This window comes from Anas acuta, chromosome 1 (genome assembly GCF_963932015.1).
Source record: "Anas acuta chromosome 1, bAnaAcu1.1, whole genome shotgun sequence".
Classification (NCBI taxonomy): domain Eukaryota; kingdom Metazoa; phylum Chordata; class Aves; order Anseriformes; family Anatidae; genus Anas; species Anas acuta.
The window spans coordinates 160,535,495-160,552,735 of NC_088979.1; the positions used below are offsets into that span (position 1 = coordinate 160,535,495).

The 17,241-nt window shown below is 37.9% G+C and overlaps 1 protein-coding gene across 3 annotated transcripts in view; it reads left to right on the plus strand.

Annotated features, from left to right (window-relative positions):
• The window catches only part of ANO4 (anoctamin 4), a 218,042-nt gene that overhangs the window by 183,260 nt on the left and 17,541 nt on the right, over positions 1-17,241 (plus strand). For all 3 annotated transcript variants that reach the window (XM_068668871.1, XM_068668870.1, XM_068668872.1), the window contains 6 exons: positions 3,323-3,463; positions 5,977-6,141; positions 9,793-9,829; positions 12,328-12,439; positions 13,236-13,293; positions 15,541-15,638. In XM_068668871.1, the coding sequence (XP_068524972.1) occupies positions 3,323-3,463; positions 5,977-6,141; positions 9,793-9,829; positions 12,328-12,439; positions 13,236-13,293; positions 15,541-15,638 (611 nt within the window). The remainder of the gene's footprint in view (positions 1-3,322; positions 3,464-5,976; positions 6,142-9,792; positions 9,830-12,327; positions 12,440-13,235; positions 13,294-15,540; positions 15,639-17,241) is intronic.

The following is a 17,241-nucleotide window of genomic DNA, read 5'->3' on the forward strand; positions in this document are numbered from 1 at the left end:
AAGCAGGATGACCTGAAAACCATGGCCTTCACAAAGGAGACTTAGTTCCATGGGTGGCTCTGCTGTCATTGTCCCAGTGATCAAGATTCAGACTTTGGTGGGGTTTTTTTGTTAATCCCCTTTCTACATCTGGGATAAACAAGACAATATATACTTGGAGTAAAAAAGATTGGATTTCTACACAAATTCACTTGTTGAAGAACTCATAAACCTGAAAAAAAAAGGATATATTGCAGAAAGAAATCTAGAGTAGCTCTTCTGCAGAAAGGTCTGGTCTAAGGCAGTACACATTAGTCCGTATTTGATATTCCAGAAACCAGAATGGTTTCTTCTGTGGAAAAAAAAAAAAAAAAAAAAAAAAAAAAAAAAAAAAAAAAAAAAAAAAAAAAAAAAAAAAAGAGTGAGAGAGAGAGAATTTGAATGATGCATGTTTGAGAAGGAGGGAAGAAGAACAGCCTGTTTTATTGAAAAATGTCTTCAGATTGAAAAAGACGCATCATGTGGAGTTGATCATGATGTTGTATATGTCAGTGATATGTCAGTGAAACTTTGTCTCCATAAGATGAGATGTTACTCCTAAAAATGCTTCTTTCTAATAAAATCTCTGACAATTAGATTTCTTCTCTTCATTCCATTCAGTTAGCACTGGACAAACTGAGCCAACTTCTTTTATTAGCTATTTCACAGAAATCAATTAAACAGTCCTAATTACCATCCTAAGTCACAAGCTTCTATTAATGAAAATTGTTGTTTTTATTAACATTAGCTGCCATCTCTAGCTTTTGCTTCCTTCAATTTTCATTGTCAAATAGAAAAATGTTCTGCTACAATGGGAAATTTGCTAATTCCTAACAACAATAGAATGAAACAGAAAAAAAAAAATATCAAGCAATTAAGATGACAGGAAGGAGAATTCGAATTGTTCACGTACATGACCTTGTGAATGCCTGACCACTTTAGCTTTTCACCAAAGGAGGGCATGCCACAGCCCCTGGAGTGTCTGGGTCCCTCAGCATGGGGACATGGGCACAATGTGTACTGCCTCCTTCAGCCCTGCATATCTGTATTTATTTTCCTTGTAAATGAGATGCAAGGTGGGAAACATCGACAGTAACAGGGTCTTGCCTGGGGTGTGCAACAAGAAACCAACTGCACTGTGTTCCTGGACTCTGAGATATGGTTTCTGTCACTATTTGCAATGCACTCTTCCTTTTCTTCAGTGTCACTTTCTGTATATTGTTAATGTGAGGCAGATATAGAACTGTCTGCTTCCTTCCCAAAGCTGTGCTCAGCATTGCTGAGTGTCATTAAACAGGTATGAAGGTTCATGCCAGAGTTTCAGTTCTGTGTGGAGATTTATCTCTAAAAATAGCATTTGCATTTGCATTATCTGAATTGATTGGAGATTGTAGAAGATACCTAGATTTATAGACAGGTGTGTACAGTAAGAAAGCTTCCTTATAGCGCAGATCGTAAAATGTAATCAGGCCTTGGCTTAGAGAGGGCTGCAGAAAAGAAAGGGTTTCTTGCGTATTGCTCAGTGGGTCAGCTGGCAGAGCCCTTCCACGATCTGCAGAGCTCAATTCTCGAGTGCCCTGCTTCAATGCCATCACACTCTGTCCTTTTGGATGTCCCTGGGCACATGGTAATATTACTTGTATTGTTTCTCCTGCTAGATTCTCATCTTCTCAACAGCCTTCTGCCCTGATATGGCAGAAACAATGTGAGCAGGGCAGAATAAGAGCAAGGTAGTACCCTGCCTCCACAGAAACATGCTTTGCGTTTGTGTATACCCCAAATAAGTCTTGCTCTGCCAAGGTTCAGACGCTTATTTCCTGTGTGCCATGTTGCATTCTCACTTTTATTTATTTATTATTTTTTTTTACACATGCAAAATTTTGTCTGTGTTTAATCATAGGGAAAAGATATATTAGCTTGTCTAGCTCAGCCACTAGCTAATGTAGTGCTAGTTCCCTCAAGCACATAGTTAGACAAACATTGCAGCCAAGCATACATGACTCTTATCTTTATTTAAATAGCATGTTACCAGGTTGCCGTTTGAATTTGGAAATTAAGGGTATTGAGAAAGTGCCTTCAAAACTTCAGACTGAGATTGAGACTTTTTTTTCTTTTCCCAGAGGAATTTTATTAAAAGGATGTAGGATTTTAGGATATTTTATTTTTATTCACATTTTAAAGTCTTGCATGAGCAACTACCATTCACTAGTTTCAATGTAGCCATTTAAGGTCTGCTCATTTCTAAGCTTTTAGAATGATTAACCTATAGCCATAATCAATAACTTTCAGTCAGGAAAAGTTCAATTAAGAGCAGCTGAAGTGTTGGAAGTGAATGAAATCGGTGCATTGGGCTCTTAACTGTTACAACAAAATGCACAGCAGAGGCCTGGCAGAAAAACTGCAAAGGCAGTTGAGAGGTGCCTCTGTGCTTCCTCATAGCCAGCTGTACGATGAGCCAGTTCTCCAGCATGTACCAGAGCACTGTAACACTCGATTCAATGTGTATGGTCTGTCAGCAGCTGTCAGAGTCCATCCCAGCAACCTGTTGCTTACTCTCATCTCTGGCAGCATCCCTGATGTCAGGCTTGGGAGAGGTGGCCCAGGACAAGCCAGGACAGGCTGGTGGTGGGGAACCTGCTGGGTGGCAAGGCAGGGGTGGAACTGTACTGAAGCTGAAAACTATGCAGTGTCAGCTGAACCCTGTCTTCTACCATGGTTGTAAACAGATGTAACCAAGTCGCAGTCTAAAAAATCCCCAGGTTTCATTTTGGAAGAGAGTATTACAGCAAAGCAGGACTTAAAATTTCTGCTGCTGAAAGCTGCTCCTGCTATTGGTATTGTCCAAGCTAAAAAGGAATTGAGTTCTGCTGGATGGCATGGCCTCTCTAAATAATGAAAGTCTTCTGCTGCTGTTATCTAACTGCTGAACAAACAGCAATTGGGTTTGGAAAATGAAGCAGCCTCCCGTCATCGTTGTAAAGTTCCAGTATCAATAGGATAATGCTAGTCTGGAAAGCCCTGTGATAGCAATTTTGAAATGACATGGCTTGCAGTCATATAGTTTGAAAAGGTATTGTTTAGATAAGTAGTCAATCGGGGAGTTTACTAAATGATTCCAATATGGTTTTATGGATATAGTGTCTTCATGACAGATAGCTGATTTCCCAGCTCAGCTTTTATAGTATCTGTGCCAGCTACTGAATTCCAAGGTATAATTCTCATTAACAGTGATCTGAAAAAATGATCTGAAGTCAGAATCTTTCCTAGCTGTACTGTACATGAACATTGTCTCTCTGTTCTCTAGGAGGAAATACGCCCGCAGTTTGAAGCCAAGTACTCCAAGAAAGAGCGAATGAACCCCATATCCGGGAAGCCAGAGCCTTATCAAGCATTTGCAGATAAATGCAGCAGACTCATTGTTTCTGCATCTGGAATATTTTTTATGGTTTGAGAACTTTTATTTCTTTTCCTGTTTAAAATAATACAAAGTAACATTATCTCTGATGAGAGAGCATGGAGATACTGGATATGACTGAAAGAGCAATAAGCTCTATCATGTTTACTGCTGACTGAAAATCTGTACAGAGCAAATATCCTGAGTTTCTGTTAAGTCCCACACTAGTTTACTCTTTGCTGAGTCCCACAGTTAGTTAAATCTTTCCTTCAAGATCCAGATTCAGGAGTACTGCTAAGGCTATATGCATAGGCGATGTGTAACTATACAAGTGCTGGAGTAGTGACATTATCAGATTTAGGAACCAACTTCAGCTGACTGAATTTCCTTACCCTCCCCATGTAGATAGTGCGGAGTGATGGAGAGGTGCCATGGGGGAGTCAGTTGTCACTCTACAGAGAACTTAGCTTAGGTGCCTAAAGTGCTTAAAGATATTTGTATCTCCTATTTTTTCAATGTACTGCAGAGGTAAGAAAAGAGGGCTTTTATTCCTAGTGCAGTTGAAATAAAGAAATTGAAGTTCCTTGTCTAAAATAAGGCCTCTCTCCCTCTTCCAAACTACAAATCTGTATGCATCAGTGGAGTCTCAGTGAAGTCTCTCCTAACAGAGCAGCAAGCATTTCTGCTAAAATGCTCCCTATCCCCTAACTTTTCTGAATCTGTTATTCACTACTATTCACATGACAGCAATAGCAGTAGGATTGTCTTGAAAACACAGTTGTCATCAACTTGGACATTTACTAGTGCTTTTCCAGGTGTATTTCTGTATTTTGTATTTTTGTATATATATATACAAATATATATATATATATATATATATATATATTTGTATATATATATACAAAATATATAAAATATATAATATATATAACAAATATATATATATATACAAATATATATATATATATATATATATATATATATATATATATATATATATATATACTTTTTCTTTTTTTGAAAAAAAAAAGAATTTTTTGCCCTTTGAAAAGATGTTCATTAATCTTCTTGGCCTAGCGGTAGATCTTATTCAAACTGCTAGAGAGAGTAGCCTTGTCCTGAATTTCATGCTCTACAAATTGTCTCTGTAATAGTCCTTGAAACAAGACAAGGATTATTTTCACTGAAGATACTTTTTAATGTTGGCATAGCATGGGCTTCCAATTAGAAAAATAATGATTTTTCCCCTTTTATGTAAAAAATATCCATTAAAAAGAATAGTTTTAAGCACAGGAGATGTGCTTACCAAAACTTCAAGTTAGAGCTTTTCTCAAAATCTCACAGCATTGACTCACAGTGCAGTTATAAATACAGCTTCAACTGGATCAGTGCTTCCATGTTACCAAAGGAAAGGGGTCCTTCTTCTTGGCTCTGTGCGGGGAATCCAGAGGCAATCCTCTAACTCGGTAACTCTGCAATGTTTCTATGTGCTGCCAGTGTGGTAGCAAAGAATCTAATAAACTGTCCCTTCACATTCACACACACCTAACTTTTTTTGTTCTTCTGCACTGTGATTATGTCAAACAGTGTTGTCACTAATAACATATGAAAACAGGTTGATTAGCACTTAATATATTCAAAATCATTGTTCCCATTTAATTACCTTAGATATGTGTTGGTTTTGACAGGTTTAAGTTGTTTTTGCATAACTTCAGTATACATCTAGCTTTTGGAAGTACTATCTGTCTTCTACTGAAGAAACTCTCCCTATTGTAATAAGATAGCTAACGGGTACTGTGTCAGAATTTGTATGAGATGCGTCACCCATACTAATTCCCAACTGTTTGTCCTTTAGGTGGTTTGCTAAACTGTGACATAAATTGGTCACGATGGAAAACAGTTGTCATTTAGTGCTCAACTGTTGCATATGGAACATCAAGTGATTTAACAGGCTGGCTCAGCTGCATGGCTCTCACATTATAACTGTCACATTTGCTGAAAGACTCATCAGAGAAGAAATTACCAGGGCAATTGAATTTGTTACCTTCCCCAGACAGAATCTTTCCAGAACTGCAACAAGAAACAGCTTGCAAGAGGAGCTTGCTAGGGTAGCTGCTGAGGCAGTGCTTACAAATGGAGACATTTTTTCCTGCAAGTGTGAAGCACAAATTGCACCCCAGATACAGCATCATCACACTGGGACATTGGTTTGAGAATAGCCTTTCTACATTGTCAAACATACATGTAAGACAAATTCCCAGTTCCCAGAGCTGGTAATACTGTTTTCCACATGAATGCTGTGGAGCAGATACATTGGTCAAGAAAAATGCTTAAAATGAAAAATTATTTTAATATGACTTTATAGGTATTTTGCGTTATGGAAATAAAAAGGAATCCACAATAAGAGGAATATTCAAGTTGAAACTTTTCTCTAGAACCAAAGTTGATGTGTATTTCAAGCCTTTCTTTTCATTGGTATGGTTTTAAGTTTCAAAAAAAAAGTTTACGCCTGTTCTATCTCTCTTTTTTGTTTTGTTTTGTTTTGTTTTGTTTTCCTCCTTCAGATATGTGTGGTGATTGCTGCTGTTTTTGGCATTGTTATTTACCGTGTTGTGACTGTCAGCACTTTTGCTGCCTTTAAGTGGGCTTTAATCAGGAATAACTCTCAGGTTGCAACTACAGGGACTGCAGTGTGCATCAACTTTTGCATTATCATGCTACTGAATGTGGTGAGTAGAACTCATACATTCAAAGTGAGTCACCAGATTGGTAGATATCTCAGCCTGCAGAGTACTGAATACTTTCAAATCCTGACTTCAGCAGAAACAGAGGTTACATGATGCCTTGCTAAGCTAGACATGACAATTTTGTTCATGGACATGTCAACACTTATGTGAAGTACAATTCTGAAACCAATACATTAAGTAAAGCATGTTTGATTGTTCTAAAAAAAAAAAAAAATGTTTTAGGAAGACATATCCATGTTTCTGTTTTATCCTTTGCCTCATTTTTTTTTCCTTTTTCATGTTTGCAGGTTGCAGCCTGTTTAATCAATATCCTTGTTTTTAATAAGTGTTTGGTTGTTCTTTTTTAAATACTTTGACCAAGTGTAGCTCTTATTTGAACTAATTTATGTTATTTCAGCTTCAGTTTTCATGTTAGCACCAGTCAGGATATGCATGTACAGAATGTACAGATACAATGCCCATATGCAGAAGGGGTGAAAGCTTCATGAGGCTTGAGCAGACATGACTTGTTCCATGAGCTGCTTATGGCCTTTTCAAGGTGACAGCAGCAGAGATGTGATCTAGGTGCATTTTTGGGGAAGGGGTTGCTCGCTGGCTGAGGTTAGCCTGCTGTGAACATGTGAAATGGTTTGGAACTGGGCTTGGGCATTTCCAGGTAGCAACAGTCCCAGTAAGAGAATTTACCATAGACTAAATAGGGGAAGAGTTTCATCCTCCCATCAAGATGCAGATATTGCTGTGGTAGCAATGTGCCTTCTGTTAATCGATCTTGGCAAGAAATGTATGGCCTTTTACTCTCAGATAAGTGTGTTTTGTTAACTGTCATTATAAGACTGCATTTTAAGGGAGAGGAGGGATCAGCCTACGAATCATCCAGGTACTGGAGTATCTCTGCCCCTCAATGGCAAGAGTCTTCTGTCAAAAGCATGTTAGGCTTTGCTTCAGAACATATGCTGACTTACCTGGGAAATTTATAGAGGAATTACAAGATGTTATTTCAGGCCTGCATGTTTACAAGGACTGGCTTGGAGATTATTTTCATATCTGTGCAATACCCAAGCATTTCCATCATCTAAAAAATAATTCAAACAGCCCATTTTTTATACAGCAGTAGGTTCCAAGAAGCGTTGTGGAAGGGCTTCACTTCTCCCTTGTCATAGGCAACACTGGATTGGCGATTAGAACAGTCTATCAAGAATTGTTGACTACGCTTCCCGTAGGGTGGGACAATAGGCTGAGAAAGGGCAGAAAGAAGAGGTGGAAGCTGTTAATTCTCTTTGAATTTGTACTGAGGGCTCTCTTCTTCTATGCTATTTTTGATTTATTGTTTGTTATCTGCAGCTTTGGGGGATTTTCTTTAATCTACATAGATCACACAATAAGCATAGAAGAAATAAAAAGAAAACTATATATATCTATGTCAGTACAGCATCTGTTTCCAAGTCCTCAATATAAGCCATTGTATATGCGGTGAAGCAGCAACAAAGCAATATTGCACAAACAAAAATACTTGGTTCTCAAAGAGTTCTACAGCTTAGAGAAATTTTTAAAATATTGAGGGATGGCTTGAGGTTGCCTTTTGAGAAACTGTTTTATTTCCCAAAATATATTAAATTAATAGAGCACTGCAAAGATGGATTCCTTAAGCTTTGTGCACATTGCCATGCAATAGGCACCGTATCCTTAGAACTGGATATCACTCATGGAAACAAAAGATCCCCAAAATATGAAACTGCATTAGCTGCATTAGTCAGAGGAGTTACAAACATAAAACCTCACTTCCTATGATGGATGAATGTAGTTTACTGAAGGACAGTAGTGCAGTTTCTTTTGAAAAAAAAAAAATCTTTTTTTTTCCCATCAGCAATCAGGTAGTTGAATTGTGTACAAACTGTGACTCAAGAAAAACAGCAGTAGAGAAAGCTAAGACAGCATAATAAAACCAGAATGGACCAAGACATATATAACAGTAGGGAATTCACTACTAGGAAGCCTGGAAAACAGCCGGTGATTCTAATACAAGCTGACAACCTCTCTAATCATCAGGGGAAAGGTACAGAGCACAAGTAAGTTCTAGACTGCATGCTCTGAGAGCTAGGTAAATACACTGATGCATCATCCATCATGACAGAATGATCTGACCTTCAAGCGTAAGATCACCCAGACAGTCATGCTGCCTGACCTGGGAACAATCATTGGCTTTACTTAGGTTAATAAAAGCTGTTAATTCCAGTGACACTGTACATAGAAAATATGAACTATATAATCCTTAAGGAGATCCCTTGGGATGAGTAGTGATAAACTGTGGTAGCAGGTAATCTGGTCCAAATGCTGTTAAGAGAATCTCTAGTGCAGTCTTACTGTTCCACGAGGAACAGCAACAACATACAGGTTTGATACCCACATCCACAGAGCAATGTACATTTATAAAATAGCCTACTCCCTGCTGGGTTCAAGATATAAACCATCCAGACATTTAGCACTTTTGTAGTTGCCCTAAGGAGATGCTTTTAAACCTAGAAGAAACCATCTTTTTCATTACTTGAATCAAAACGTTTTACACCAAAGGCAGCAAAAATCTGTTCATAGCAAGAAGTGGTTGTTAACACAGATGAGATAATTCAGGATAACTTCAGACCTTAAGCAGTCAGTTTAATCTATAAATTGTACTTACTTCAATTTAAGTAACAATGGTTTATAGGAATAAGTGCAAATGAAAAGAAACATTGTTCATATGCAATTTAGAAATAATTAAGTACTTGAGCCTGGAATATGAGGAGTTTTTTACCCCTGTATGCATCAGTGAGAATTAAGGACATTTAGCATTTTGTGGGAGCAGACCATAGCCTCATTTGAAGCAAATGGAAATGGTTGTATTAATTTACATTAATAATGATGGTGGTGGTGGTATGCTTTACAGGTTCAAAAGCTCTTTGCAAACAATAACGGTGGAAACACTCCAAGTTAGTTTTCGTAAGCTTTATTAAGTTAGCAATTTCACAGAGAATTTGAGATCTTGGTACATGCTAATCTCAGCAAGTGCCATTTAGGATTTAGAACAACGTCACTGACACAGGGTAAGATATGTGTCTGGAGGTAGGGATTATGAAAGGCTTTCTCTGAAGAACCTTGACTCCCCAGTGACTTCATTCCTTTCAGCACCAGAAAGAAAGAGAAAAAGAAAGCAAAAGGAAAAAGAAAAAGGGGGGAAAAAAGACAGAAAAACAAAAAGGCACCAGAAAACTGCATCCCAGAGCACAGAGTGGTTTTCTTTGTGAGATAAATGCTCCATAAGTAACTAAAACAAAAATCCCAATCTACAATTCTGCTTTATGTTTTGGAAAAGTTGTCAAACCCTTTTTCACTGTGTACATAAAATAGGGACAGTGACAGCTTTTTTTCCACATGTATTGTAGATGAAAAGAGCTGTGTATAAGCTTTACAAATATTACTATTCTTTGATTGATTCTCTGATTATTGTATTATTACTATGTAGTTTTATTATCATCATTGCCAGAGCATCACAGGGATCATTTGAATGTGAGATTTGACATGTAAAAACAATTACTTAGAAACAGTACTATAGTTTTTGAGTTGGCCATGTTCTAAGAGACTGTTTCTTCTCTGTTACAGCTGTATGAAAAGGTAGCTCTTTTCCTGACAAATTTAGGTAAGTGGTGTTAAATACACAGTTGAATGATATTGTGCTGATTTTTTGTCCCTATATTGTGACAGCATTCAAACTGTCTGTATAGATATGAAAAGTCAGATTAATTTGATATCTATAAGAATGAAAGTTTTTCTTAGGTTTAATAAAGAAGAGTATCAACTAAGCTATAGTACAATTGAATCAGCAGTATCAAGAAACCCTCCTGCAGTCCTTGGTTCCTGTTCCAACCCCTTACCTTGTAAAAAATTAAACAAATTGTTACCACGGGGGCAGAAGCATAAGTTTTCAGAGAGACTGAATGTTCAAACTCCCAAATTTTGCAGAAACCTGGAAACAAAAGAATCACTTTTGGAAGCTAGATTTGTAGCTTGAAACTGAAGTTCTTACTGACTCTCAAACATATCTGTGTAGGAGGGTCAGTATTTGGAAGGGAAAATAAGTAGGTGACTCATCAACTTTGCCAACACCTGAACTCTAGTGGTACTCTAAGTAATTTTTCAGGTCAGCCTTAAAGGTGGTCTTTATGCTAGGGTAAGGTTGACATATTTCTTTGTTTTTACAGTCAGCTAGTACTAGAGTAGCAAATAACTCATCTATCCACAGCTCAGGCAGTCTCTGGAGATCTTGATCACACTGGAAGATTGCAGTGGTTGGTGGCAGTTGGCAAGGGCTCCTTGATGTCAAGAAGCCTGAAATGAGATGCTTGCTAAAGTTCTGCAAAATCAACCATATCATTGAATGTGTATGAGAATTTGTTTTAGGAGACTAGTTTGAGTTTGTGTTCAGTAATATATTTTGGGCCAGGACTACAGATTTCCACCTCTGCTTAGAGGAACAGCTGATGCTAGCTATTGTCAGGGCTTTTTTACATCTGGAAAGTCCTAGGCGATGTGTTCAAAGTGTGTCTGTGTGAGGTAGCATTTTATACTGTTGTTTCTTAGATTAAGATTCCTCATTTTTATGTCTTATATTTAAAATATTATTGCCATTCTGCATCCATGGAAAAGACATCTACTAATTACAGCTAAGAAATACAACTTTTTCAAGTATGTTGTTTGTGTAGGCTATGCACTTTTTTCCCTTTGACATCCTGGGGACAGTAAGACATGGTCTAGAGACCTTGAAGTTTGATTACTTTCTGCCAGGTTATCATTGAGGTAGGTCTGCTTCTTGTAGCCTCTGCAGATAGAACTTGTGTTGAGGATTCAGTGGGTCAAGCTGTTCTGACCATGTTCAGCATTTATTGTACTATTTACTCTGGTGGCCTAAGTAGCTGATTTGATTTGAATGATCTTTATCAGTGTAATAAGCTCAGAGTGGATTTGGCAGCAAAGCTACATTCAGGATGTCCTTCTTCATATTTTACATGACTTTTTTGGAGCTCATGTCTGTGTTACTCCAGAGTTTTGCCATTCTCTCTGATAGGAATATGAGCAAAGCTTCAGCTGCAGCAGCCCTGTAAAAGTCAAACTTATCCTTTCCACGGACTGGCGTCAAAAATCCACAATGCTTCATTTCTTTCTGCTTAGCTGAATATATATGTAGTGGCATGTACAGACTTTGCTTTCTTGACAAGTTACTTCCAAATTATTAGACTAGTTGTTAATTAATAGTCTATTTTACACTTTTGTTGAGTCATCTATTTGAAATTTCCTTATGGAAATTTCCTTGTGGCTCCAATTAAAGAGAATCTAGTTTATCATTTTTGTGCTTGTACACCCTTTGAAGTACATACATGTATACAAGTACTACCATTATGATGCCCAGAACTGTCATAACTACCTCTACTTCTGAGATACTCCTGTTCATAGCAATGTATTAGTAACAAACAGGCTCATGCCAACTGGAAAGCAGTTACAGGACATGATAGTGGTGTGTTGGTGTAGTAGTTGTTTTGTTAACTCCTGCTTTGATTACTCTGTAGATTAAGGGCCATGCTGAAGCGAAGGCATACATCTTCCCCTTTCCCATTTGCCTTACCCATCTATTGCAAAGTATTTTTTCTCTGTCTTCTGTGAGGAGCTCCCTGGGACAAGGAAAGTGGCACTCTGCTGATACCTGTATAGAGTCCTTAGGTGCCAGCATGGTAGGCACATCCATGAAACAGAAACAGAAGGAGGATTTACTTCAGTTCAGCGTGACAATTCTAACCAAAAGGCACTTACACAGCTTACAGTGGCATGCTTTGCGTCCATGTCATCATGGTAGGCTGCAGAGCGGGAAATGAGAGAAAATCCTGAGTCTGTAATAATATACATTTTATCTTGCAGTCTTCTGGGAATATACATACCCAGATACCTAAACAGGTTTCTGAGTCTTTACAAGCTAGCTTGCTGTGTGCTTCTTTTGGATACAATTTCTACTGTCATCTTATATATAGAAATCAGCAGGCTAATTTACAGACGCATTGCCAGCTCAGATAGGTGCCTGCAGCCTTTGCGCCAAGTGAAATTGTTAATCTGATTAAGCCTCTCAAACTCTGCTCTCTTTCTTCACAGAACAGCCTCGTACCGAATCTGAGTGGGAAAACAGCTTCACTCTGAAAATGTTTCTTTTTCAGTTTGTCAACCTGAACAGTTCTACCTTTTATATAGCATTCTTCCTTGGAAGGTAGGAATGATATCTTCAACCTTGTATTCACAAAATAAGTAGAGAGGAGAAATAAGATGGACAGTAATGAAAAAAATAGGACCATACTATCTCACATCTTAAAATGCAAATTTCTTACTAGTTCAGTGGGAAAATTGCAGTTTTATTTTCCTTTCAAAGGGCCAGAAATAGACAGGTAGTTTTCATTTCCTAACATCATATTGACTTAATGCTAACTCTTAGCAATTTCACAACTGGGAACTGATGCCACCACCAATAATATGCATGCAGGCCACCTAGTTCTCTCTTCATGTGTATAATTTGTATGGTAAGTAAATAATTCAACATCGTGTCTTTTTTTCTTTCTGAGTACTGAATATTTTGCTACTTTTATTATGAGATTTGAACAGTTAACAGTGAATTAGGAGCCATCCGATTTTTTTTCCTAGGGAAAACTAACATTTATACTGATTTCATGGAAGGGCGGATACCACAGCCTGAATAAGAAAATGGACTGGCAGTTGAAAACCATTTTTTGACTGACATAAGCAGTTTTATTCAGATTTCCTCTCTGTTCTGCATATGCTGAACATCAAGCAGCACAATACTTGGTATTCACATAAAAATTGAAGTAAAAATATATTTAGCCCTTTGTGTGAATTATTCCAGGAATCCCCAAATCGTTTTTGCTGCACAACATTTTTTATAGTTAGTCATGCTAAGGTGACATTAGATTAAAACAACAGTGTGATCTTTCTTCTACTGCAGTGAGCAGACTGCTCATACAACATCATTGATGTATATTTGTGTGTTAAAGATTTACAGGACACCCTGGTGCCTACCTAAGGCTGATAAACCGGTGGAGACTGGAAGAGGTGGGTCCTTGCTAACTCCTGTGCTGCTGAAACAAGCTACACACTGATTTATTTGCTGCCCACGGATGCAGTAAATGCAAGCAGAGGCAGACACATAATTCTAAGTATTTTTGAGTGTGCTATTGGGTTTTGAGATGCTTTCTAACTCCACACTGCTGACACTCTACCATCTGTTACAAAACCATCCGTATATTGATATATGCCCTTTCAATGCTAGCAGTTTCAGTCTGTGCATCACATTTGTATAGTTTAGCCTTTTCTTACATTTTTGTGTTGGAAGGATTTCATCCTTAAAATCAGATACGAATCTGACAACTTTTTGCTTCTGAAAAAATTTCTTTCTCTCAGCTTTTCTAGCCTTGCTGACCAGAGAGCTACATTAAAAAAAATGACAATTTAAAGCACAGATACATAAAATGTACTTAAAAATTGACCAAAACACCTGAACAAACTTCCCAGAAGTTATTGACATAATGTTGGATGTCTACAAAGTCAGATGAAATTGGAGAGAAGTGAGGGATCACTTTTGCAAGTCAAGTACCAACCTCCTCCCCACCCCCCACCCTCCATTTTTTTTTAATTTTTTTTTTAGCAAATACATTCAGAATTCAAAAACCAGTTATAGAAGGTGAACAGCGGCAGTTTCTGTATTGGTCCTGTAGCATTAGGTGCTGCTGTTTGTATAATCAAATCCTGTGGTTTCTTTCCTGCTTTGCAGATGAATAATGGAAACAACTTTGCAAATATATGACAAATGGCAAGTAGAAAATGCAGGTCTTTACACTGCTGACATGAATTTACAAACACTTCCAAATCTCTAAATATTTTCATTTACAGAGGTCATCCAAGCATTAGCAAAGAATGAATAATTTGAAAAGGCTGTCCTAATTTTGAGGTAGTGAATTCTGTACATTCAAGGAAAAAGTAATAAATGGGCAGATAGACTGAACATCTCTCTGAAGTCTGAGGGAGACCAAGTTGACCTAACTGCTGCTGCTGCAAAAAAAACATGATACAGCCTAGTCCAGCGTCCCTGGGTATATTCAGACCACAGTGTACATAGCACATTAGTGGTGTCATGGCTGTAACATCACTGCTACTTCATTAGTACTTCATCTACCTCTCTTAGGCTATATTTGCTTGTGTGATGATTCCTAAAAATAGAAGGATGATGATTTAATAATAATGCTAGTGAAGTTAATTAAAAAGCGTTTGTGCTACCCTGTTAATCTAAAAAGAAACTCAATGAGGTCAACAGAAACCTCAGCAGGGACCCTGATTATGAGAACTGTATAATGCAGTATGTATTAGAAATTCATATTACATTTTCTTATGAGTCATAACTAATTTCAGATTTTTTCTCCCAAAAAATAAAGAGAAATAGTTCCAGTCCTGTGACTGTAATCTTCTTCACTTGCCCGTAATACCCAGGATTTAACAATATATCTTGGACTCCACTGTTTGGATTTGCAAAGTCAATTATACAAAATGCTGTTTGAGGGCAAAAAGTTTTGGGCACTTTTCTGTTTCTTCTTTATGGCATTGCCTAACTTTTTACTAGCTGAACATCTCTCCTCAGACCAACACCATTTCTTCAAGGCCTGGACCTATGGCTAAAACAAGTAAGCACTCAGAAAGAGATGCTGAGAACTGCTGTTTGACAGTTAGGGACTTTCAGTTCTTCAAGAAGATAATATTCTCAGGAATCCACTCAGTCGTATACATTATAAGTACTCAATAAACAGTATTAGGACTATCCTCTAGGCATAAACTCTTTGCATGTGCAGCCAGGAGGAGTTTTTTCTTCATTTTTTGACTTGAAGCATAATTAGACTCCCTAAAAGCTATTGTAATCCTTGGAGATATTCGGTAGCCTTTACCTCTATCCTACCCTCAATTCCATAACATACTGTCCTGGTTTCAGCTAGGACAGAGTTATCGGAGTAGCTGGTATGGTGCTTAGCTGCTGGCCGGGTTAAACCACAACACATATTAGTAGTATTAGTGTGAAAACTGTACTTGTTTCAGCTGATTCTGTCCCCTGCAGAGAATTAGATGATAGGCTTACAGGGGTCATGGTATGATACAGTTTCATATGCTCCCATAAGTTTATATTATAAAAAATATTAAACAGAACAGCATTAAATTTCCTCTAAGTAAATTATTTAATATAAGTGTTTCCTCTTTAAGAAATGCTTAAAACTGAGCATTATTTCTACTTAACCTTTTGTTTCTTTTTTTCTGTAGTGCCACCCTAGTGGATGCCTTATTGATCTCTGTATGCAAATGGGTATTATAATGGTGCTAAAGCAGACATGGAATAATTTCATGGAACTGGGCTACCCGTAAGTAAACATAATGTCTATGCTTTTGTAGGTAACAGAAGGATGCTAAGTTTATTTTTTTGTTTGTTTTGTTTTTGTTTTTGTTTTTTTCTGTGACCGGTTACATAAAAACAAGGTACAGCAGCCATTATAAATAGAACATTTCCTTTAAGATAGATAGCTCTTAAGCTAGATTTCCAGGCTTGTAGAGATAGTTGTTTTAGGTTTTTTATGTTGAATATGGTTTGAAAAAAAAAAGGAAAGTGTAATATAGATATTTACAAATAAATAATATGTGAGAAGCACTTGATTCCATTAAATCATATTCCCTGTTTCAAAACTCCTTAAAAGTAATCGTAGGACCACTGTATTCCTTGCACAGGCAATATTGTATGTATCATTTTTTATCTATACCAGGAAATTCTAAATTGGATTTCTCCTTGCTGGGTGATAAAAGATGCCTGAAAGGGCAGGTATGAGCTGGAAAAAATGCACTGCTGGCATATGCACTCTCAGAGATAGAAAAATGTACTGACTGGTATGTAGACAAATTCCCTGGTGATCTTCTGGGTATTGTGGAGCTGTGCCCTAGCTATGAAGGTTGACAGTTATTCATTTTCTATTGGTTCATTTCTTATTGATTAGTATTTAATAAGCATGATTAATAGAGACGGTTGATGCTAGAGACTGTGGCAGATCATCAAGTGAAATTAGCAAGTGTGAAAATATAAGAGAGAGTTGACATTGTCAGAAAGTTTGCCCTTGCAAAGTTCTGCAGTTCGGAGGGATTTGCTTCGCTGCAGGATCCACAGCAGAGTTAGTGCAGAGGTTGGTGCCTGAACTGCAGAATGTGTCGCAGCAGTGATTTCGGGCAGCCTCTGCGGTGATCACATCCAGCCGTAATGAGAATGGAGTAAATGATTTAAATGCACAGAGTAATGGGCAATCAAGGTACTCAACATTCACTATTCGTCTGCCTTCCCCAGTCAGTGCCGAGCGTGCTTCTCGACAGGATTTTGCAGCTGTTAGGGCTGGAGGAGTTAGCAGGGTGGGGAGGGGGGAACAGCAGCAACAACACTGATCCTTCTTTTTCCGCTCCCAGACTCTTATCAGTTTTCATTAGATCTTTCTGCTACCTACTAACAGGGATTTTGAAACCCAATAATAAGCATTGAAGAGAATTAAAGAAGGTGACAGAAGTAGATAAGAGAGGGTTGTTTAAGAACAAGTGCTTTAATAGGAATAACCTATTTTAAGCAAAGTCTGTCCCTTCATTTAGAGTCACAATACAAATGACACAGTCACAGAAATGTGAGAAGCTTAAACCTATTCTACTGGGAGATGTGTTTTCTCTCCAGCCCTTTCACACCACGTCTCTAGCCTTGATATGCTGCAGGCAAGCACGTTTCCTCTTTGTATGAAAAAAACACTGTTATTTCTGCTAGGGGCATGATTGGAGCCAACACCACCACATGGATGGCCAGAGGATTCAGAGGCAACACTCTAGAACATCACTGCCCCTCCATGCATACACTGGCTGTTGCCTGCCAAGTTCCAGGCAGTGCCAGCACTGTGCTACTCCAAAGCTGATAGTGGGAAATGCTTCTCCAAAAGGTAGTCCTAG